The 24,648-nt window shown below is 32.6% G+C and overlaps 3 protein-coding genes across 4 annotated transcripts; all 3 read left to right on the forward strand.

Annotated features, from left to right (window-relative positions):
- Window positions 1-5,705: 5,705 nt before the first annotated feature.
- On the forward strand, window positions 5,706-8,909 carry LOC149388958 (universal stress protein PHOS34-like). Its single transcript, XM_089624441.1, has 4 exons — window positions 5,706-5,987; window positions 6,076-6,170; window positions 7,829-7,950; window positions 8,573-8,909. Exons 1-4 carry the CDS (start codon window positions 5,807-5,809, stop codon window positions 8,658-8,660), a joined length of 486 nt encoding a protein of 161 aa, XP_089480567.1. The 5' UTR covers window positions 5,706-5,806; the 3' UTR covers window positions 8,661-8,909.
- A 5,613-nt stretch (window positions 8,910-14,522) lies between these two features.
- LOC149388959 (uncharacterized) lies at window positions 14,523-16,424 on the forward strand. The gene is made up of 3 exons (XM_089623588.1): window positions 14,523-14,772; window positions 14,860-14,954; window positions 15,515-16,424. Exons 1-3 carry the CDS (start codon window positions 14,592-14,594, stop codon window positions 15,704-15,706), a joined length of 468 nt encoding a protein of 155 aa, XP_089479714.1. The 5' UTR covers window positions 14,523-14,591; the 3' UTR covers window positions 15,707-16,424.
- Window positions 16,425-21,727: 5,303 nt separating this feature from the next.
- On the forward strand, window positions 21,728-24,276 carry LOC149388960 (universal stress protein PHOS34-like). Of its 2 annotated transcripts, none has more exons than XM_089622972.1 (4): window positions 21,728-22,033; window positions 22,122-22,216; window positions 23,189-23,310; window positions 23,940-24,276. In XM_089622972.1, exons 1-4 carry the CDS (start codon window positions 21,841-21,843, stop codon window positions 24,025-24,027), a joined length of 498 nt encoding a protein of 165 aa, XP_089479098.1. In that variant the 5' UTR covers window positions 21,728-21,840; the 3' UTR covers window positions 24,028-24,276. The 2 variants fall into 2 exon arrangements, with proteins under 2 accessions (XP_089479098.1, XP_089479099.1); XM_089622973.1 differs by having other exon boundaries at window positions 21,728-22,021.
- The last annotated feature ends 372 nt before the right edge of the window (window positions 24,277-24,648 follow it).

Consider the following 24,648-nt stretch of genomic DNA (forward strand, 5'->3'; position numbering starts at 1 on the left):
CAAGGTATGCTCTTTGCATTGGAGATGGGGTGGTCTAACATCATTATTCAATCTGATTGCCTTGAGGTTATCTCGACTATCCGACGAATGGCGGCGCCAAATACAGAGCTAGGTACGGTTATTAACGATATCCACTTGCTTTTGCATAGATTTGATAGTTTGACTTTTGTGTTTCACCCTCGTGGTTGTAATAAGGTAGCTCATGTTCTTGCTACTTATGCTCTTAATTTTAATTCGGGTGCCCGTTGGTTGGGATCGGCTCCTCCTTGTGTTTGTCAAGAGGCCGTGAATGACCTTCGGGGTACTATCTCGTGATTGTAAGCACGGTATTCCTCCGCCACTTAAGTGAGGGTTTTAATATAATTCTCCCGTGGTTCCGCCCATGGTTCTTCAAAAAAAAAATATTGAAAAAGTTCATAGTCGTACGAGGGGAGAAATAAGTTAGAAACAAACCAAAGGATTCCTTTAATTATTTGATGATATTGGGATTCGAATTAACAAGGGAACTTGAGAAACCAAACTTAATGCTACCTCACATTTGAAAATCAAACTCCATGTTGAACACTTTAGGAAAAATCAAGTTTTTGGGTAGGTAAAACGTCCATAAATATCTTTGTTAAGAAACTTCGAAACAATTCGAAAGATGAAGGAAAAAACAAACTTCGAAATCAGTAGAAAAATGAAGGCAAAACATTCGAAGATATAAAAATGAAGGAAATTTTTTTGAAAATAAATTATCTTGACACTAGTGAATTTGAAGTTTTTTGTGTTGATCTTTTTAATCGTTTCGAAGGTTCTGTCTTCATTTTCTAGTGATTTCAAAGTTTTTACCTTCATTTTTTTAGTCATTTCGAATTTTTTAAAAGAGTATTTTGGACGTTTTACCTACCCAAAAGCTTGATTAAGTGTTCAACATAGAGCTTGATTTTCGAATATGAAGTAACATTAAGCTTGATTTCTCAAGTTTCATATTAGCAAAATAAAAAACGCAAACAATGAAAACCATTATCACACTAAAAATACATGAAAATAACCAAACACTTTGTAATATATCTAACCACACTATGCTCTTCCATTAATTGAGGACCATGAGGAGTAAATCTCTGAGTGCAAAACCAGCAAATCTTTGTTCTGATGATGTTGGATTGTCGATTTGTCAGAGTTGAGGAAAGAACATGGGATCAACAAGTGGCATAATGGGCGACGTTGTTTGTGAAAAAGAATCTCCGGTTCGGGCATTGGAGATAGTTACACAGACAAGATTTATTACGTCATCAAGGGGAGACAGAGACAGACAGAGAGAGAGAGAGAATTAATTAAAGGTTTTCCTTATTTTTAGCATGAACTAGACCACTTCAAATGTGAAAATTTTATTCTAGCCAAAGTTTAAAAACATTAAACAAATAGCCATCAGACTAACGTGGCTAGTGAGTTAATCTATTTACATGCCTAATATACCCTTATTAATCAGTTAATTAGATTTATTTTTGCAACAACAACAAAAATTAATTTAATTTAAAAATTCCTAATTTCAGAATCTCGCGTTCTCTCTCTCTCTCTCTCTCTCTCTCTCTCTCTCTCTCTCTCTCTCTCTCTCTCTCTCTCTCTCTCTCTCTCTCTCTCTCTCTCTTGATGTAGTACTTGAACATAGTATTAAATATTTTAAATATTAGTAGTGATTTTTTAATGGAAACGGGCCAACAAAAACAATCTCAAAACTATATCTTATTTTGATTTGTTAGTGGAGGTCCAACAATCGTTGGCCCGACTATACTTCTAAATTAAATTTAATTTAACTATTCTTTTATAGCGAAAATTCAATGCAACATATTCACTATATAGTAGTAGTGATTTTTTAGTGGAAACGGGCCAGCAAAGATAACCACTCAAAACTATATCTTATTTTGATTTGTTAGTGGAGGTCTTACGATCGTTGGCCCAACTTTACTTCTAAATTAAATTTAACTTAACTGTTCTTTTATAGCGAAAATTCAACGCAACATATACATTATATAGCCAGATTATAATCAATGGCATATTTTATGCTCAAGATATTTAAGGATCACGTGTTTGGTGTTGACGCTTCCAAAAAAACTCTTTGATATATCTTTTCTTGTGGTCCTTGGTCACATGAAATCTCATTTTGAAGATACGTTTGTTGAGCATATTATGTCCATAATAAGATTGTATCAATATTTAGTTTAAAAATTCAAAATCTTGGAAATGAGATAGCACGTTTGAGAAACACATTAGAGGTGGTTCCAACATTAATATACTTTAAGTTTTAAGCAAAAGGGAAAATAACACATTTATACCCTGTGTTTTAGTGAAATGTCGAGTTTAACCCTCGGTTTTCAAAAATGTCGAGTTCATACCCTCTGTTTAACTAAAATGACGGAATTATACCCTCTGTTTAACTAAAATGACGAAATTATACCCTCTGTTTAACTAAGATGACGAAATTATACCCTGAAATAGACAACAGTGTCACAAATATTCTTTTTATTTATTTTTCATTGACGTTGACTATAATATTTATATATAAACACCAATTATCTTTATTCATTCGCGCCATATATGTAATTTATTTAAAAACTAAAAAATAAACAACAATCTCTTAATCGTGAAGAACACAGAAAGAGGCAAATGGGTAAACATCGATAGTTGATAGTCATCAAAATCGCATATTCGAACAGAGAATCCAGGATTTAAAGTTACAATTCGAACGCGGAATGAAGTAATTTCTTAGGAGGTACGAGTTTTATTATTTAATTTCAATTTAAGGCTATTTTTATTTCAAAATTGAGAATTTGGAAGTTAGAGCACTGATTTAGATTTGATTTGGTTTTTCTTATATAAGAGTTAATATCAATGAAAGGGAGATTTGTGACGCTGTTATTCATTTCAGGGTATAATTTCGTCATTTTAGTTAAACAGAGGGTATAATTTCCCTATTTTAGTTAAACATAGGGTATGAACTCGACATTTTTGAAAACCGAGGGTTAAACTCGACATTTCACTAAAACACAAGGTATAAATGTGTTATTTTCCCTAAGCAAAATGTGCTCTCAAAATTGAACCTAAAGATCAAGTATTATATTTGCTTCAAAAATTACGCCTCCTTTTTTGGAATTGATTATTGGAGGAGTTTTATGGTAGACGAATGATAACATTGGTTTGTTGTGAGAAACGTTTGAATTACTTTAGATGTGTTTCAACCATTAACTAATCACTTATGGTCGTTTTCATGAGTTGGATGAGATGCCTTTGTCATCTCAAGTAACATCGATGGAAAAAAAAAATCGAGGTTAAAGAAGAAAGAAAAGACTAATTAATTGGGACAAGAATGTCAGGGTGAACCGATAGGTTGAAGCTTGGCAGGCTCAGTCGAACGATGCCAAATTGGGTCAAACCGATGCCAACCAAAGATGGACAGGGTATCAACAAACTAGCTAGGACTAGATGGGTGGGAACCATGGCCGGATTAATGACCGCAAGCAAGGTTTTCCCATTGCACTCAATAATTTCATTTAAGTTTGAAATGCACTCGATGGTTTATTAATTAAATGAAGGAAAAAAAAAATTGTTTTAGGCCCCAAAAAAATATTGAGTTAGACTTGATGGGACCTAGAAGGCTAGGATGTGGTTGCATCAAAAGATGAAGCCATATGAATATGAAAAGGTCACGACAAGGCAACTTAGGGCCAAGTTTATCTAGTATGCATCCACAAATTATTAAACCTACACTCTCAGATGGTTGTGCAACTGATTTGCAAAACAACATGTTGAACTACTATTACTATTGTTACTTTATGATAGATCAAACAAGCACATAACCAAAGCAAATATTAAAAATATAATGGACATAGAGAATTGGTAACGTAGTTTCGTGATAAAAACACCTTGCTTGAGGGGTAGTGTGCTAATAATGAAAACAAATTCACTACAACAAATAGAAGTACAAGGACTCAAACCTCTCTCTCTCTCTCTCTCTCTCACATGAACCTCTCAATGATCATTCAACGATCAAATACGCCACGAGAAATCCTTTTCCACTACGGTGCGCACATAGATTGTCAATGAAGAACAAGATTAATGAATTACCAAAGCTAAGTCGGCGCATGTGACTGTAAATTCGATAATCCAAGCCCTATGAATTTTTTGTTAGAATCGAGAAACAAACTTTTTGTAGTATCGCGTAGATCGTTTAATCAAAGATATTTTAGTTCAATTTGCACAGGAAAGAACACGTGGCTAACTTTGGAGCCTTAAACAAATAGATGCACAACATTTTGAATACATGAGTTCCTCTAAAACTAAACCATGCGACAAATAGCGAACACATCCCGTAGATCTTACCTGACAATTCTAAATATATTTGTAGAAAATGATAATATTCTAATCGGCTTAGATAAAAATTGCAATAAAAAAATGTACAATTTAAATTGATAAATTAATTTCAGCCATGCTGAATAAAGCATAAACCAAATGTACAATTTAAATTGATAAATTAATCAATAAGAGACAAAGTTTAGCACAATTCTTAGCCAGATTTCACCTAGCGACGAAGTACGGCAACATTCTCAGCGAGATTGCCCCTCTTTGTATGATGTGAGAAGCTGAGAATATACAACTCACTGGCTGATTACTAATTAAAAAAAAAAAAAGATCAAAATTTTACTAAAAAAGGATCAAAATTAGGTATGAAGTATGAGCTATAATTTTTCAGATATTTCATGAACACGTATGTACCCATGCTAGTATAATTTACCATACGATAACAGAATCTTATCTTTAAAGTTATTTCCTAGTATTTTTTTGAAGGTTATAATTTGCGATATTAGCTCATGACTTTGCTTTTTCATGTTGCCAGTTCAATCACGTAACTAAAATATTCGGTTGTACTTATATAAATATCTATTGGCACAAATATTGAATCTGATCACACTTGCAGAATTTTGTTTTTTGGTCTTAATCTGCAGACACCTATATGGTTTAAATTAAATAAACAGTCACACGAAAAAGAGTAATCACATTCGTCGCTGTGTGTTTTAATTATGTAATATTTATCTCAAATGAGTTGTACGTATGTTAAGTATACCACGCACAGTTTTGTTTTGCCAACTGGAAATTCAAAACTCCAAGACCCTCTCACACGCCACGTGGACGACAGACATGCCTTCCCCAAATCGCCCGTTTTAATATCATATTATATATACAGTAGCTACTTTATTTTTTTTCTTTTAAATTTTTTTTGTTAATCTTAACGGGAAAAATAAGAAATTGGACATTAAATCCAAATAGTATTCACTTGTATTTATATTTTTTATCAAAAAAATAAAAATATATTAAGAAAATTGTAAATACACTTTTTAAAATTTAAATATTTTTTGATATATCTCTATATATTTATTTCTTCGAACTAAAATATATTAATTATTACACACAAAAAAATTACTTTGTAAATTATAAACTTACGATCCAATGAGGAAATAAAAAAAATTAATTGAATCAATAATAAATGGAACATATCATAAAAATATTCAATAATGTCTCTCTATCTTCTACCTATCTCGAGCGGCTTCTAAATCCTTCTTAACTTAATTCCCTCTCTCTCTCTCTCTCTCTTATTAACTATGCTATGGATTCTCTCTCTCTCTCTCTCTCTCTCTCTCTCTAAGGTCTATAAATATCTGTAAGCAGCCACAGGGTCTCACTCTCATTCACTCTCTTTATTTCAAGTCAATAAAACTTGGAAGATTAATTATTAGTATTTCAACTCTAATATTATAGATCGTGAAAATCAATGGCAACGATTGAGAAGCCGGTGATGGTGGTGGGAATGGACGACAGCGATGAGTCCACGTACGCGTTGGAGTGGACGCTCGCGCAATTCTTCGGGCCGTACGGTTCGGAACCGCCCTTCAAGCTCGTCCTCGTCCACGCCAAACCCACCGCCATGTCAGCAGTTGGTCTCGCCGCTGCAGGTTTTTATATACTTCAATAATTAAATAAAAATAAAAAGTAGACATTAATTGAAATTGTGAGATTAATTGCTGATATGGATCGAATTAGGCGCGGCTGAGGTTTTGCCGTACGTGGATAAAGACCTCAAGAAAATGGCTGCGAGGGTTATTGACAACGCTCAAGAAATATGTGCTGCTAAATCGGTACATAGATTCTTTCTTTTGTCTTTATAATTTTTTATTTATTAAATTGATGTGTTTGTTTTATCTCAATTGATTTGGAAGAAAAAAGCCAGCTTGATAGTTGTTAATGCGAAATATTTAGTGGTGACCATTACATGCTAAGGCAAGTTCTGGATAAATCTAGAGAATAAAATTTGAAAGAAAAGTTTAGAAGTTTTTTTTTTTCCTTTTTTTTTTAAAGCGACAACAAATTCCTTTTTTTTTTTTTTTTTTTTTTTTTTTAGGGATACTAATATCTTGTTTGATTAATTTGGTCAGTCTATTAACAGAGCGAACTCCATAGTTTTGCTTCTATTTTTTCAGCAATTTTTCCTACATTGAACACGTGTACCCTTCGGTTATAGCCTTATAGGTCATGCGGACAAAATCGTTTTTTTTTTTTTTTTTTTTTAAGGGAAAAAGGCCTCACAGAGGAGACCTAAATGGAAAATTCTCATTAACATTCTCATTAGCGAATAGAACTTGGCTACAACCATACAATGATTCAATAAAATAAATGTCCTGAAATGAAAATGAGAATCGACAAAGCATAGCAAAAGAGTTAAGGTTTTACTTAGTTAGGAACGACGTCACGAACCCCTCGGACTCCTTGAAAGAGATCTTCTACCATTCTTGAAACGAGCACGAAAACTGCTGAAAGCATATCAAAGCTCGACACCCACGCCACTCTCGGAAATTTGAGAGACCCCATACTACTTACAAGCATATCCCTACGTAGCACGATTTTTTTTTTTACTTTCCTTTTTTTTTTTCTTCCGGACGGATAGCACTTCAAAAACCATATAGGTGAACCAAGAATACAGCCTAAAGAGATAAAACTGAAACACAACTACAATCCATAATGCAAAAACTAAACATAAAACCCCCAATCTCACCCTTCCAATCCATGGCAGCGCTGAACCAGCCCCGGCCGGAGAAGAAAGCAGAACCAACCCCACTTCTGCACAACGACGTGAAGGTCACCATCGACAACACCCGAAACCGCCTAGAATGGAGACCCACGCACGAACCGGACCCAAAATCAGATCTGAGATTTCAGATCTGAAAAAATGCTTCTCGGTCTCCACCTGAAATACAAAACATTCCTTCGCCTCCCCCCCCCGGATCGGAGTCGTACTACAGACTTCCGGGTCCCAAGGGGGACGGCGGCGAGAAGAGAACTGCTATTCGGCACCCTCATGAATTTGGACGATCCACACAGCTTTTGACATGTGGAACAATTTTAAAGAGTTTTTGGTGTTTATCACTTTTGTTAGGGAAAAATCGTGAGTCGTGTCAAAAATCATTCCCGGCGGCGAGAAAGCAACTAGGGATTTAAACTTGAGAGAGAAAAGTGTGAACAAGTTGAAAAATGTTTTGTGATTCATATTTTGGGGATACGATATCATGGCGTGTAGTGGACAAAATCGTTAACCGGTTACACATTTAACCATTTTGAATTAACCATTAACCCGATTAAAGGTTTAACTAGTGAAACGTGCTTTTTAGAATGATTAACAAATTTTATTATTTTTTTTTTGGTGATTGAAATTGACCAATTGATTAATTTTAATCAAAACCAACCGTAAAAAAAATATAAATTAAATCGATCGGATCAAAATGTCCACCTTTATTCGCAGGTAAAGCCGTTTGTGGCTGAGGTGGTTGAAGGAGACGCGAGGAATGTGATGTGCGAAGCAGTGGAGAGACACAACGCTGTGATCTTGGTCGTTGGTAGTCACGGCTATGGAGCTATCAAGAGGTTTTTACTTTTCTATTTCGTTTATGTCATCCTATCCAATTCAACCATCAAAATAATTGCTACTCTTATATTAACCCCAGAAATGTATTTATTCATCTTCATATAAATATTGAACTTCATAATGAAAATTATCATCTAAGAAACTTGATTCATGCACGTCAAATTCAAACAACTTGTTAATTTTATTAGGGGAAAATAAACTTTTAAACTATATTTTATTCTTAACCGTAAACACAATTTGATAACAGCAGTTTAAATTTGTAGAATAAGACGGTGTGCTATAGGGTGGTCATGATTTTTTTTGTTTAAATGACAAACAAACTAGTTAGGTTTGTAAGCTTTTTAGGTTTTAGATTTTATCATATAAGCTAAATATTTATTATGAAAAAACTTGGAGGATTATTTTTCTAAAACATTAGTTTATAGACTACATTTCTAAAAACTAATTAGTCTTTACTTGCTCTAAAAACTATACAACTATTTCGCTTTTGAATAATTCAACGTCATGTTCTCCCGCGCTACGATATCTTAAACATACAATACATATATTGTTTTGAGGTCAACTATTTAGCTTGTCTATAACCTAACTTTTATTTGTCACTTTTTTTCCCCTGATTTGCAGAGCGTTTTTGGGCAGCGTGAGTGACTATTGCGCTCACTACGCTCACTGCTCAGTGATGATAGTGAAGAAGCCCAAAATTAAACCATAAATTGAAGGGCTTGCGGTTCAACTTCAGAAAAGCAACGAATCCGGGTTTGGAATTGTGGAAATTAGGTGATAATAAGTATGTGGTCTATTTATGTTATGTATGAATATGTACGAGGTATTTTGGCTGCTTTTATATGCTTGGCAAACTCGATCGGTTCTGTGTATATCAAATAAATTGATGTTTGTGTAGTGGAAGAATTTATGTTCACACCATCTTTTTGAAGCGTTTAAATATTGAAGGTTTGAAACATTTCGTGTGATATCTCATTTTTCACACATCAGCGAGTGGTTTGATTATCGTCCAGATGCTTCAAGCGATATTTCACCCCTTGCGTTCTTCAACTGTTAATTTTTTTGTATTTTTGTTTCTATGAACGTTTTAGTGGTACGGTAAAAAATCATATACGGATATGTTAAATTTAATAGATAAATTATAACCCTTGATGCACTGGAATATCAATTTGGTGAAAATATTGTAGGCAGATGAGAAATTTATGGATAAGTTTAAGAGTACGGGTATAAGTGAGTTTTGATTGTATGAGAAGTAAATGTGTCTTTTATCCAGTTAATGGTTTAATAACATACATGATGTTTAATAGTAAGCTAAATCTCTATTCCAATTTGAGTTTATCTCACATGAAAATCATATTTTTTTTTGTTACTTTTTATTCAATTCTCATTGGTTGAAAAGAGAGTGTAACTCATTGGTTTTGCTAGTGCTCCATAAAGCAAATAATCAATAAGTGAAATAATGGTAAAGCTAGTTATCTTATTGAATAGCAAGTCTTTTGGACAACCAATGCTCTAATAGTTATTAATCAGAATGTTGTTAAAATCCATCAAAGATAAGATTCGATCAAATATTTTAAATGATTTTTTTTTTCATTAAATGAGGTATTAATTAATTTTGGAAAGAAGAAAACAAAATCATTAAAAATTAAAAATAATCTTAATAGAAAAATAGACTTAAGATTAATTGGCCGCAATCAACTATGATTTCGGATCCATCCAATTTTAGTGTATCTCCAATTTAAAATAAATCATGTTATCATTATATTTAATTATTAGTTTATATTTATTTAATAATAAATTAAAATAATTACATTAGCGTATTCTAATGGGAGGGACAGTAAGTAAGAGAAACACCAATAAAAGACAAAAAATCTGATGCCTTCAATTGACCACAATCAAGTACAGCTGATCGCATAAAATTAAAATGTTAAATTGGAAGTTTTTTTTATTTGAAAACTATAACTAAGAACATTTAAGTAAATATTAAATTCTTCATATATTTTAGATTTTTAATTGTTTACACATGGTACTCATTTATATATATATATATATATATATATATATATATATATATATATATATATATATAAGAGAGGAGAGACACCCTCTCATGAAACACTGTTTAATGAACAGTGTTTCATGAAAAAAAAAAAAACTGAATTTTTTTTTTAGAAAAATAAAAGATTGTATCCTAAATATAAGTAGTGTTCAGTCGTACCGATTTTTTTTATCAGAAAGATAAAAATATTTTTAACAAATTTTAAATACATTTTTTCCAAACCTAAATATTTATGGACATATCTTTGTATACTTTTTCTTTCAGACTAAAATATATTAATTATTCCGCAGCAACTCGCGGGCATATATCGCTTGTGTATATATATATATATATATATATATATATATATATAAACGAAAGCAACAAGCCACTGTTCATGTAGACACATTTTACTATTACGTTTACAGTATAGTGGCAAAATTATTCTTTAAAAATTGTACAATTACAAAACTTGACACTCGACAATATTACAAAATTATCACTCTGATTTATCATAGACAATTACTGGTGAAAAGGAAAAAAAAATTACAAATTTGTCACTTCTTAAAATTACGAATTTGCCACTGCAGAATCGGTTCTAAACTAAATTATTTTAGATAAATGACGGCCGTTATTTTTCGTGTGTAAATATAGCGTATTACACTCACGAGATTCCGTGAAAATTAGCTTGTTATACATATAAGAGAAAATGACGGCATAAATACCTAATGTTTACGGGTTGTTGCACTTATATACCTATTCTCTAAAAGTCGCAGGAGTCACTACCAAACTGTTAACTTTGGATGTCAATGCCATGTGTCAACATCTGGTAATTTTGATAATTAAAAAATAAATAATTTATTTTATTTATTAAAAATTAAACACACACTCTCTCTCTCTCTCTCTCTCTCTCTCTCTCTCTCTCTCTCTCTCTCTCTCTCTCTCTCTCTCTCTCTCTCTTCCTTTCTTTTCAATTTTGATCTTCATGTTGTGTTTGGGATTTCTATTTGGTTAATGGGGCTGAGTTTATGTTATTTGGGCTGAAATAAACAAAGAAGAACCTCAAAAAATTAGACCTCAAATATATTCATTTGGTTTTTGTGAATTTCTCTATCTGTTTTGAAGAAGTTATAGATCTATTTATGTTTTCAATTTGGAACGCACACAGAGCAAAGCATGAGTATAGAGAGAGATATTTAGTAATGTCTTTCGATTGAGTAAAAAAAAAATCCATTTGTCTATGTGTAGAGAGAGAGAGAGAAAGGATTTTTTTGAATTGTTTTAATATATTGAAATAATAATATAAATTAGTTATTTTTTTTTTACTTATCAAAATTACCAGATGTTGACACGTGTCATTGACATCCAAAGTTAACAGATTGGTAGAGATGGAGATACAAAAAATCGACATTAAGTATATATCTTGCGACTTTTAAACAATAGATATAAACTTGTACAACAACCCGCAAAGATTAGGTATTTATGCCGCAATTTTCTCTATTTCTTTTTAGGAAACCTAGATATCCAGGAAGTGGATCAAGGCATATCAGCCAAACAAAGTTCTACAGCTTCTGGGGGAACATCATCCACCCAGACAACACGGTCAGGAAAAAGTAAAGCTTTTTTCGCCAAAATGTGAGCAATCCGATTGCAAGTTCTAGATAAATAACAGAAATATTAAGCCTTCTTTTTCGGAATTGATTATTGGTGGAGTTTCATAGTAGACGAATGATAACATTGGTTTGTTGTGAGAAACGTTTGAATTATTTTAGATGTTTCAACCATTAACTAATCACTTATGGACGTTTTCATGAGTTGGATGAGATGCCTTTGCCATCTCAAGTAACATCGATGGAAAAAATTTCGAGGTTAAAGAAGAAAGAAAAGACTAATTAATTGGGACAAGAATGTCAGGGTGAACCGACAGGTTGAAGCTTGACAAGCTCAGTCGAACGAGGCAAAATTGGGTCAAACCGATGCCAACCAAATATGGACAGGGTATCAACAAACTGGCTAGGACTAGATGGGTGGGAACCATGGCCGGATTAATGACCTCAAGCAAGGTTTACCCAGTGGACTCAATAATTTCATTTAAGTTTGAAATGCACTAGATGGTTTATTAATTAAATGAAGAAAAAAAAACCAAAATAAAATTGTTTTAGGCCCCAAAAAAATATTGAGTTAGACTTAATGAGACCTAGAAGGTTGAGATGTGGTTGCATCTAAAGATGAAGCCATATGAATATGAAAAGGTCACGACAAGACAACTTAGGGCCAGGTTTAGTTCTATATGAATTGGGCATTTCATCTTGTATGCATCCTCAAATTATTAAACCTACACTCTCAGATGGTTGTGCAACTGATTTGCAAAACAACATGTTGAACTACTATTACTATTATTACTTTATGATAGATCAAACAAGCACATAACCAAAGCAAATAGTAAAAATATAGTGGACACATAGAATTGGTAACGTAGTTTCGTGATAAAAACACCTTGCCTGGGGGGTAGTGTGCTAATAGTGAAAACAAATTCACTACAACAAATAGAAGTACAAGGACTCAAACCCTCTCTCTCTCTCTCACGAACCTCTCAAAGATCATTCAACGATCAAATACGCCACGAGTAGTCCTTTCCCACTACGGTGCGCACATAGATTGTCAATGAAGAACAAGAATAATGAATTACCAAAGCTAAGTCGGCGCATGTGACTGTAAATTCGATAATCCAAGCCCTATGAATTTTTTGTTAGAATCAAGAAACAAATTTTTCGTAGTATCACGTAGATCGTTTAATCAAATCTTCAATCATATCTCCAATAATATTGGAAGTAGAAATCAATGATATTTTAGTTCAATTTGCACGGGATAGAACATGCATGTGGCTAACTCTGGAGCCTTAACAAATAGATTGCACAACATTTTGAATACATGAGTTCCTCTAAAACTAAACCATGCGACAAATAGCGAACACATCCCATAGATCTTACTTGACAATTCTAAAAATATTTGTAGGAAATGATAATCGGTTTAGATAAAAATTGCTATATAAAAAAAAAAATCAACTGTGTAAAACATAAATGATTCTTATGTACACCTCTGTATGTAGGTGCACTTTTATTGATTTCAACCATGCTGAATAAAGCATAAACTAAATGTACAATTCAAATTGATAAATTAATCAATACGAGACAAAGTTTAGCACCATTCTTAGCCAGATTTCACCCAGTGACGAAGTACGACAACATTCTCTGCGAGATTGCGATCTTGGGGGAGTTTATTTCTGTTTTTCAGTCTCTTCATTCCTAGAAAAGGAAACTATATATACGACATAATTTAGCTAAATATATTTTTGTATCCGGGTGGACAATCGTTAGTTGAGATTCGCCCGTCTCTGTATGATGTGAGAAGCTGAGAATATACAATTCACTGGCTGTTTACTAATTAAAAAAAAAATCAAAATTTTGCTAAAAAAGGATCATAATAAGGTATATGAAGTATAAGCTATAATTTTTCAGATATTTCATGAGCACGTATGTACCCATGCTAGTATAATTTACCATACGATAACAGAATCTTATCTTTAAAGTTATTTATTCATATAGCTAGTATTTTTTTTAAAGGTTACAATTTGCGTTATTAGCTCATGACTTTGCTTTTTCATGTTGCCAGTTCAATCACGTAACTAAAATATTCGGTTGTACTTGTACTAATATAAATATCTATTGGCACAAATATTGAATCTGATCACACTTGCAGTATTTTGTTTTATTGTTGCCCAAACATATTCCGGGTCTTAATCTGTGAACACCTATATGGTTTAAATTAAATAAACAGTCACATGAAAAAGAGTAATCACATTCGTCGCTGTGTGTTTTAATTATGTAACTCAAATGAGTTTTGTACGTATGTTAAAGTATACCACGCACAGTTTTGTTTTGCCAACTGGAAATTCAAAACTCCAAGACCCTCTCACACGCCACGTGGACGACAGACATGCCTTCCCCAAATCGCCCGTTTTAATATCATATTATATATACAGTAGCTACTTTTTTTTTTTTTTCTTTTAAATTTTTTTGTTAATATTTTTTTTTAACGAAAAAAATGAGAAATTTGACCTTAAATTCAAGTAGTATTTACTTGTATCTATTTTTTTTTATCAGAAAAATAAAAAAAATATATTAAAAAAATTTAAATATATTTTTCTTAAATCTAAATATTTTTTAATATATTTCTATATATTTATTTCTTCGAACTAAAATATATTAATTATTACACGAAAAGAATTACTTCTAAATTATAAACTTACGATCCAATGAGAAAATAATAAAAAAAATTAATTGAATCAATAATAAAAAGAACATATCATAAAAATATTCAATAATGTCTCTCTATCTTCTACCTGTCTCGAGCGGCTTTTTAATCCTTCTTAACTTAATTCTCTCTCTCTCTCTCTCAGTCTCTCTCTCTCTATAAGGTCTATACATATATGTAAGCAAACACAGGGTCTCACTCTCATTCACTCTCTTTATTTCAAGTCAATAAAACTTGGAAGTTTAACTATTAGTATTTCAACTCTAATATTATCGATCGTGAAAATCAATGGCAACGATTGAGAAGCCGGTGATGGTGGTGGGAATGGACGACAGCGATGAGTCCACGTACGCGTTGGAGTGGACGATCGCGCATTTCTTCGGGCCGTACGGTTCGGAACCGCCCTTCAAGCTTGTCCTCGTCCACGCCAAACCCACCGCCATGTCAGCAGTTGGTCTCGCCGCTGGAGGTTTTTGTATACTTCAATAATTAAATAAAATAAAAAGTAGACCTTAATTGAAATTGTGAGATTAATTGCTGATATGGATCGAGTTAGGCGTGGCTGAGGTTTTTCCGTACGTGGATAAAGACCTCAAGAAAATTGCTGCGAGGGTTATTGACAAGGCTCAAGAAATATGTGCTGCTAAATCGGTACATAGATTCTTTCTTTTGTCTTTATAATTTTTTATTTATTAATTTGATGTGTTTGTTTTATCTCAATTGATTTGGAAGAAAAAAGCAAGCTTTATAGTTGTTAATGCGAAATATTTAGTGGTGACCATTACATGCTAAGGCAAGTTCTGGATAAATCTAGAGAATAAAATGTGCAAGAAAAGTTTAGAAGTTTTTTTATTTTTTATTTTTAAAGTGACAACAAATTCCTTCTTTTTTTTTTTTTCTCTCTAGGGGATACTAAAATCTTGTTTCCTTAATTTGGTCAGTCTATTAACAGAGCGAACTCCATAGTTTTGCTTCTAATTTTTCAGCAATTTTTCCTACATTGAACACGTGTACCTTTAACCATTTTGTATTAACCATTAACCCGATTAAAGGTTTAACTAGAGAAACGTGCTTTTTAAGAATGATTAAGAAATTTTATTATTATTTTTCTTGGTGATTGAAATTGACCAATTGATTAATTTTAATCAAAACCAACCATAAAAAAAATATAAATTAATCGATTCTATCAAAATGTCCACCTTTATTCGCAGGTAAAGCCGTTTGTGGCTGAGGTGGTTGAAGGAGACGCGAGGAATGTGATGTGCGAAGCAGCGGAGAGACACAACGCTGTGATCTTGGTCGTTGGTAGTCACGGCTATGGAGCTATCAAGAGGTTTTTACTTTTCTATTTCGTTTATGTCATCCTATCCAATTCAACCATCAAAATTATTAGGGGAAAATAAACTTTTAAACTATATTTTATTCTTAACCGTAAACACAATTTGATAACAGCAGTTTAAATTTGTAGAATAAGACGGTGTGCTATAGGGTGGTCATGATTTTTTTTGTTTAAATGACAAACAAACTAGTTAGGTTTGTAAGCTTTTTTAGGTTTTAGATTTTATCATATAAGCTAAATATTTATTATGAAAAAACTTGGAGGATTATTTTTCTAAAACATTAGTTTATAGACTACATTTCTAAAAACTAATTAGTCTTTACTTGCTCTAAAAACTATACAACTATTTAACTTTTGAATAATTCAACGTCATGTTCTCCCTCGCCAGGATTTCTTAAACATACAATACATATATTGTTTTGAGTTCAACTATTTAGCTTGTCTATAACCTAACTTTTATTTGTCACTTTTTTTTCCCCTGATTTGCAAAGCGTTTTTGGGCAGCGTGAGTGACTATTGCGCTCACCACGCTCACTGCTCAGTGATGATAGTGAAGAAGCCCAAAATTAAAAAATAAATTGAAGGGCTTGGTTCAACTTCAGAAAAGCAACGAATCCGGGTTTTGAATTGCGGAAATTACGTGATAATAAGTTTGTGGTCTATTTATGTTATGTACGAATATGTATGAGGTATTTTGGCTGCTTTTATATGCTTGGCAAACTCAATCGGTTATGTGTATATCAAATAAATTGATGTTTGTGTAGTGGAAGATTTTATGTTCACACCATCTTTTTGAAGCGTTTAAATATTGAAGGTTTGAAACATTTCGTGCGATATCTCATTTTTCACACAGCTGCGAGAGTGGTTTGATTATCGTCCATATGCTTCAAGCGATATTTCACCCCTTGCGTTCTTCAAGTGTTAATTTTTTGTATTTTTTTTTCTACGAACGTTTTAGTGGTACGGTAAAAAATCATAAACGGATATGTTAAATTTAATACATAAATTATAGCCCTTGATGCACTGGAATATCAATTCGGTAAAAATATTGTAGGCAGATGAGAAATTTATGGATAAGTTTAAGAGTACGGGTATAAGTGAGTTTTGATTGTATGAGAAGTAAATGTGTCTTTAATCCAGTTAATGGTTTAATAACATATATGATGTTTAATAGTAAGCTAAATCTCTATTCTAATTTGAGTTTATCTCACATGAAAATCATATATATTTTTTTGTTACTTCTTTTTTGTTACTTTTTATTCAATTCTCATTAAAAATTAAAAATAATCTTAATAGAAAAAATAGACTTAAGATTAATTGGCCGCAATCAACTATGAATTCGGATCCAACCAATTTTAGTGTATCTCCAATTAAAATAAATCATGTTATCATTATATTTAATTATTAGTTTATATTTATTTAATAATAAATTAAAATAATTAAATTAGCGTATTCTAATGGGAGGGACAATAAGAGAAACACCAATAAAAGACAAAAAATGTGATGCCTTCAATTGACCACAATCAAGTACAGCTGGTCGCATAAAATTAAAATGTTAAATTTGAAGTTTTTTTTTATTTGAAAACTATAACTAAGAACATTTAAGTAAATATTAAATTCTTCATATATTTTAGATTTTTAATTGTTCAAACATGGTACTCATTATTTTATATATATATATATATATATACATATATATATATATATATACATACACACAAAAGAGAGGAGAGACACCCTCTCATGAAACACTGTTTAATGAACATTGTTTCATGAAAAAAAAAATTGAATTTTTTTTTAGAAAAATAAAAGATTGTATCCTAAATATAAGTAGTGTTCAGTCGTACCGATTTTTTTTTAATTATCAGAAAGATAAAAATATTTTTAAAAAACTTTAAATACATTTTTTCCAAACCTAAATATTTATGGACATATCTTTGTATATTTTTTCTTTCAGACTAAAATATATTAATTATTCCGCAGCAACGCGCGGGCATAAATTGCTTGTATATATATATATATATAAACGAAAGCAACAAGCCACTGTTCATGTAGACACATTATACTATTACGTTTACAGTATAGTGGCAAAATTATTCTTTAAAAATTGTACAATTACAAAACTTGACACTCGATAATATTACAAAATTATCACTCCGATTTATCATAGACAATTACTGGTGAAAAGGAAAAAAAAATTACAAATTTGTCACTTCTTAAAATTACTAATTTGCCACTGCAAAATCGGTTCTAAACTAAATTATTTTAGATAAATGACGGCCTTTATTTTTCGTGTGTAAATATAGCGTATTACACTCACGACAATGCGTGAAAATTAGCTTATTATACATATAAGAGAAAATGGCGGCATAAATACCTGATGTTTGCGGGTTGTTGCACTTATATACCTATTGTCTAAAAGTCGCAGGAGTCACTACCAAACTGTTAACTTTGGATGTCAATGTCATGTGTCAACATCTGGTAATTTTGATAATTAAAAAATAAATATTTTATTTTATTTATTAAAAAATAAACTCTCTCTCTCTCTCTCTCTCTCTCTCTCTCTCTCTCTCTCTCTCTCTCTCTCTCTCTCTCTCTCTCTTCCTTTCTTTTCAATTTTGCTCTTCATGTTGTGTTTGGGATTTCTATTTGGTTAATGGGACTGAGTTTATGTTATTTGGGCTGAAATAAACAAAAAAGAACCTCAAAAATTAGACCTCAAATGTATTCATTTGGTTTTTGTGAGTTTCTCTATCTGTTTTGAAGAAGTTATAGATCTATTTATGTTTTCAATTTGGAACGCACACAGAGCAAAGCATGAGTATAGAGAGAGATATTTAGTAATGTCTTTTGATTGAGTAAAAAAAATTAATCCATTTGTCTATGTGTAGAGAGAGAGAGAAATGATTTTTTTGAATTGTTTTAATATATTGAAATAATAATATAAATTAGTTATTTATTTTTTACTTATCAAAATTACCAGATGTTGACACGTGTCATTGACATCCAAAGTTAACAGATTGGTAGAGATGGAGATACAAAAAATTGACATTAAGTATATATCTTGCGACTTTTAAACAATAGATATATACTTGTGCAACAACCCGCAAAGATCAGGTATTTATGCCGCAATTTTCTCTATTTCTCTTTAGGAAGCCTAGATATTCTGGAAGTGGATCAAGGCATATCAGCCAAACAAAGTTCTACAGCTTCTGGGGGAACATCATCCACCCGGACAACACGGTCAGGAAAAAGTAAAGCTTTTTTCGCCAAAATGTGAGCAATCCGATTGCAAGTTCTAGATAAATGACAGAAATATTAAGCCTTCTTTTTCGGAATTGATTATTGGTGGAGTTTCATAGTAGACTAATGATAACATTGGTTTGTTGTGAAAAACGTTTGAATTATTTTAGATGTTTCAACCATTAACTAATCACTTATGGACGTTTTCATGAGTTGGATGAGATGCCTTTGTCATCTCAAGTAACATCGATGGAAAAAAAATCGAGGTTAAAGAAGAAAGAAAAGACTAATTAATTGGGACAAGAATGTCAGGGTGAACCGACAGGTTGAAGCTTGGCAGGCTCAGTCGAACGAGGCAAAATTGGGTCAACTCGATGCCAACCAAAGATGGACAGGGTATCAACAAACTGGCTAGGACTAGATGGGTGGGAACCATGACCGGATTAATGACCTCAAGCAAGGTTTATCCATTGCACTCAATAATTTCATTTAAGTTTGAAATGCACTTGATGGTTTATTAATTAAATGAAGAAAAAAAAAACCAAAATAAATATTGAGTTAGACTTAATGAGACCTAGAAGGTTGAGATGTGGTTGCATCAAAAGATGAAGCCATATGATTCTGAAAAGGTCACGACAAGGCAACTTAGGGCCAGGTTTAGTTCTATATGAATTGGGCATTTAATCTTGTATGCATCCTCAAATTATTAAACCTACACTCTCAGATGGTTGTGCAACTGATTTGCAAAAGAACATGTTGAACGACTATTACTATTATTACTTTATGATAGATCAAACAAGCACATAACCAAAGCAAATAGTAAAAATATAGTGGACACATAGAACTGGTAACGTAGTTTCGTGATAAAAACACCTTGCCTGGGGGGTAGTGTGCTAATAGTAAAAACAAATTCACTACAACAAATAGAAGTACAAGGACTCAAACCCTCTCTCTCTCACGAAGCTCTCAAAGATCATTCAACGATCAAATACGCCACGAGTAGTCCTTTCCCACTACGGTGCGCACATAGATTGTCAATGAAGAACAAGAATAATGAATTACCAAAGCTAAGTCGGCGCATGTGACTGTAAATTCGATAATCCAAGCCCTATGAATTTTTTGTTAGAATCAAGAAACAAATTTTTCATAGTATCACGTAGATCGTTTAATCAAATCTTCAATCATATCTCCAATAATATTGGAAGTAGAAATCAATGATATTTTAGTTCAATTTGCACAGGATAGAACATGCATGTGCCTAACTCTGGAGCCTTAACAAATAGATTGCACAACATTTTGAATACATGAGTTCCTTCAAAACTAAACCATGCGACAAATAGCGAACACATCCCGTAGATCTTACTTGACAATTCTAAAAATATTTTTAGAAAATGATAATATTCTAATCGGTTTAGATAAAAATTGCTATATAAAAAAAAAAAAAAAATCAACTGTGTAAAAGATAAATGATTCTTATGTACACCTCTGTAGGTAGGTGCACTTTTATTGATTTCAACCATGCTGAATAAAGCATAAACCAAATGTACAATTCAAATTGATAAATTAATCAATAAGAGACAAAGTTTAGCACCATTCTTAGCCAGATTTCACCCAGCGACGAAGTACGACAACATTCTCAGCGAGATTGCGGTCTTGGGGGAGTTTATTTCTGTTTTTCAGTCTCTTCATTCCTAGAAAAGGAAACTATATATACGACATAATTTAGCTAAATATATTTTTGTATTCAGGTGGACAATCGTTAGTTGAGATTTGCCCCCCTCTGTATGATGTGAGAAGCTGAGAATATACAACTCACTGGCTGATTACTAATTTAAAAAAAAAAATCAAAATTTTGCTAAAAAAGGATCAAAATTAGGTATGAAGTATGAGCTATAATTTTTCAGATATTTCATGAACACGTATGTACCCATGCTAGTATAATTTACCATACGATAACAGAATCTTATCTTTAAAGTTATTTACTCATATAGCTAGTATTTTTTTGAAGGTTACAATTTGCGTTATTAGCTCATGACTTTGCTTTTTCATGTTGCCAGTTCAATCACGTAACTAAAATATCCGGTTGTACTTGTACTAATATAAATATCTATTGGCACAAATATTGAATCTGATCACACTTGCAGTATTTTGTTTTATTTAGTTGCCCAAACATATTCCGGGTCTTAATCTGCGAACACCTATATGGTTTAAATTAAATAAACAGTCACACGAAAAAGAGTAATCACATTCGTCGCTGTGTGTTTTAATTATGTAATATTTACCGCACAAAGTTTTGTATTGCATGCCAACTGGAAATTCAAAACTCCAACCTCCTCTCACACGCCACGGGGACGACAGACATGCCTTCCACAAATCGCCCGTTTTAATATCATATTATATATAAACTATAAAGTAGCTACTTTATTTTTAACGAAAAAAATGAAAAATTGGACTTTAAATCCAAGTAGTATTTACTTGTATCTATTTTTTTATCAGAAAAATAAAAATATATTAAAAAAAATTTAAATATATTTTAAATCTAAATATTTTTTTGATATATCTCTATATATTTATTTCTTCGAACTAAAATATATTAATTATTACACATATTTATTCGAACTAAAATATATTAATTATTACACATCAACCAAAAGAATTACTTGTAAATTATAAACTTACGATCCAACGAGGAAATAAAAAAAATTAATTGAATCAATAATAAATGAAACATATCATAAAAATATGCAATATAATGTCTCTCTATCTTCTACCTGTCTCGAGCGGCTTCTTAAATCCTTCTTAACTTAATTCTCTCTCTCTCTCTAAGGTCTATAAATATATGTAAGCAAACACAGTGTCTCACTCTCATTCACTCTCTTTATTTCAAGTCAATAAAACTTGGAAGATTAACTATTAGTATTTCAACTCTAGTATTATCGATCGTGAAATTAATCAATGGCAACGATTGAGAAGCCGGTGATGGTGGTGGGAATTGACGACAGCGATGAGTCCACGTACGCGTTGGAGTGGACGATCGCGCATTTCTTTGGGCCGTACGGTTCGGAACCGCCCTTCAAGCTCGTCCTCGTCCACGCCAAACCCACCGCCATGTCAGCAGTTGGTTTCTCCGCTGCAGGTTTCGCTGCAGGTTTTTATATACTTCAATAATTAAATAAATATAAAAAGTAGACCTTAATTGAAATTGTGAGATTAATTGCTGATATGGATCGAATTAGGCGCGGCTGAGGTTTTGCCGTACGTGGATAAAGACCTCAAGAAAATTGCTGCGAGGGTTATTGACAACGCTCAAGAAATATGTGCTGCTAAATCGGTACATAGATTCTTTCTTTTGTCTTTATAATTTTTTATTTATTAATTTGATGTGTTTGTTTTATCTCAATTGATTTGGAAGAAAAAAGCAAGCTTTATAGTTGTTAATGCGAAATATTTAGTGGTGACCATTACATGCTAAGGCAAGTTCTGGATAAATCTAGAGAATAAAATTTGCAAGAAAAGTTTAGAAGTTTTTTTATTTTTTATTTTTAAAGTGACAGTCGCACTATGGAATTTTGAACGGACAGCTTTTAGTTCGGTCGTGCTGGATTCGCTCTCTTGAAGGCGGCGAAGTTCCGTGCGCACTGGCGTGACCGTAGTTACTTCGCCCCGATTAGTTTGCGTCTAGTTCTGCCCGCCAAAATATTGGGGGTGAAGGCGAGGTCCGAAGTCTGCTGGGAAAGATTCTGGAGGCGCTCCCGCTGGCGGTGGCGGGGGCAGTTCGTCCGGATCGATCGTGGCGACCTTTTCCGTACCCCCATGGAGCTGTGAGCTCGAACCTGGGGGCTGGTCCATGCCCTGAGAGACCTGGATCCCGGTGAAGTCCAGATGGACTCCAGGGGGAGAACCCGGCTCGTCTGCGCGACTGACGCAGCGTTGCGAGCGGACTCTATAGCGGTCACTTCGCCAATTCCTTTTTTTTTTTTTTTTTTTTTTTCTCTCTAGGGGATACTAAAATCTTGTTTTCTTAATTTGGTCAGTCTATTAACAGAGCGAACTCCATAGTTTTGTTTCTATTTTTTCAGCAATTTTTCCTACATTGAACACGTGTACCTTTAACCATTTTGTATTAACCATTAACCCGATTAAAGGTTTAACTAGTGAAACGTGCTTTTTAGAATGATTTAGAAATTTTATTATTATTTTTCTTGGTGATTGAAATTGACCAATTGATTTATTTTAATCAAAACCAACCGTAAAAAAAATATAAATTAATCGATCGGATCAAAATGTCCACCTTTATTCGCAGGTAAAGCCGTTTGTGGCTGAGGTGGTTGAAGGAGACGCGAGGAATGTGATGTGCGAAGCAGTGGAGAGACACAACGCTGTGATCTTGGTCGTTGGTAGTCACGGCTATGGAGCTATCAAGAGGTTTTTACTTTTCTATTTCGTTTATGTCATCCTATCCAATTCAACCATCAAAATAATTGCTACTCTTATATTAACCCCAGCAATGTATTTATTCATCTTCATATAAATATTGAACTTCATATTAAAAATTGTCATCTAAGAAACTTGATTCATGTACGTCAAATTCAAACAACTTGTTAATTTTATTAGGGAAAAATAAACTTTTAAACTATATTTTATTCTTAACCGTAAACACAATTTGATAACAGCAGTTTAAATTTGTAGAATAAGACGGTGTGCTATAGGGTGGTCATGATTTTTTTTTTTTTTTTTTAAATCACAAACAAACTAGTTAGGTTTGTAAGCTTTTTAGGTTTTAGATCTTATCATATAAGCTAAATATTTATTATGAAAAAACTCGGAGGATTATTTTTCTAAAACATTAGTTTATAGACTACATTTCTAAAAACTAATTAGTCTTTACTTGCTCTAAAAACTATACAACTATTTAGCTTTTGAATAATTCAACGTCATGTTCTCCCTCGCTACGATTTCTTAAACATACAATACATATATTGTTTTGAGGTCAACTATTTAGCTTGTCTATAACCTAACTTTTATTTGTCACTTTTTTTCCCCCTGATTTGCAGAGCGTTTTTGGGCAGCGTGAGTGACTATTGCGCTCACTACGCTCACTGCTCAGTGATGATAGTGAAGAAGCCCAAAATTAAACCATAAATTGAAGGGCTTGCGGTTCAACTTCAGAAAAACAACGAATCCGGGTTTGGAATTGTGGAAATTAGGTGATAATAAGTTTGTGGTCTATTTATGTTATGTATGAATATGTACGAGGTATTTTGGCTGCTTTTATATGCTTGGCAAACTCGATCGGGTCTGTGTATATCAAATAAATTGATGTTTGTGTAGTGGAAGAATTTATGTTCACACCATCTTTTTGAAGCGTTTATATATTGAAGGTTTGAAACATTTCCTGCGATATCTCATTTTTCACACATCAGCGAGTGTGGTTTGATTATCGTCCAGATGCTTCAAGCGATATTTCACCCCTTGCGTTCAACTGTTAATTTTTTTGTATTTTTGTTTCTATGAACGTTTTAGTGGTACGGTAAAAAATCATATACGGATATGTTAAATTTAATAGATAAATTATAACCCTTGATGCACTGGAATATCAATTCGGTGAAAATATTGTAGGCAGATGAGAAATTTATGGATAAGTTTAAGAGTACGGGTATAAGTGAGTTTTGATTGTATGAGAAATAAATGTGTTTTATCCAGTTAATGGTTTAATAAAATATATGATGTTTAATAGTAAGCTAAATCTCTATTCTAATTTGA

Source organism: Urtica dioica, chromosome 8, assembly GCF_054948205.1.
Source record: "Urtica dioica subsp. dioica isolate 48M chromosome 8, U.dioica_male_clone48M_v1_H2, whole genome shotgun sequence".
NCBI classification, from domain to species: Eukaryota; Viridiplantae; Streptophyta; class Magnoliopsida; order Rosales; family Urticaceae; genus Urtica; species Urtica dioica.

Coding starts and splice junctions, on each gene's coding strand:
- LOC149388959 (XM_089623588.1), top strand. CDS start 14,592: ATGGCAACGATTGAGAAGCCGGTGATGGTGGTGGGAATGGACGACAGC. Junction 14,773..14,859: donor AGTTGGTCTCGCCGCTGGAG/GTTTTTGTATAC, acceptor GGATCGAGTTAG/GCGTGGCTGAGGTTTTTCCG. Junction 14,955..15,514: donor AAATATGTGCTGCTAAATCG/GTACATAGATTC, acceptor CTTTATTCGCAG/GTAAAGCCGTTTGTGGCTGA.
- LOC149388960 (XM_089622972.1), top strand. CDS start 21,841: ATGGCAACGATTGAGAAGCCGGTGATGGTGGTGGGAATTGACGACAGC. Junction 22,217..23,188: donor AAATATGTGCTGCTAAATCG/GTACATAGATTC, acceptor CTTTATTCGCAG/GTAAAGCCGTTTGTGGCTGA. Junction 23,311..23,939: donor GGCTATGGAGCTATCAAGAG/GTTTTTACTTTT, acceptor CCTGATTTGCAG/AGCGTTTTTGGGCAGCGTGA.
- LOC149388958 (XM_089624441.1), top strand. CDS start 5,807: ATGGCAACGATTGAGAAGCCGGTGATGGTGGTGGGAATGGACGACAGC. Junction 5,988..6,075: donor AGTTGGTCTCGCCGCTGCAG/GTTTTTATATAC, acceptor GGATCGAATTAG/GCGCGGCTGAGGTTTTGCCG. Junction 6,171..7,828: donor AAATATGTGCTGCTAAATCG/GTACATAGATTC, acceptor CTTTATTCGCAG/GTAAAGCCGTTTGTGGCTGA.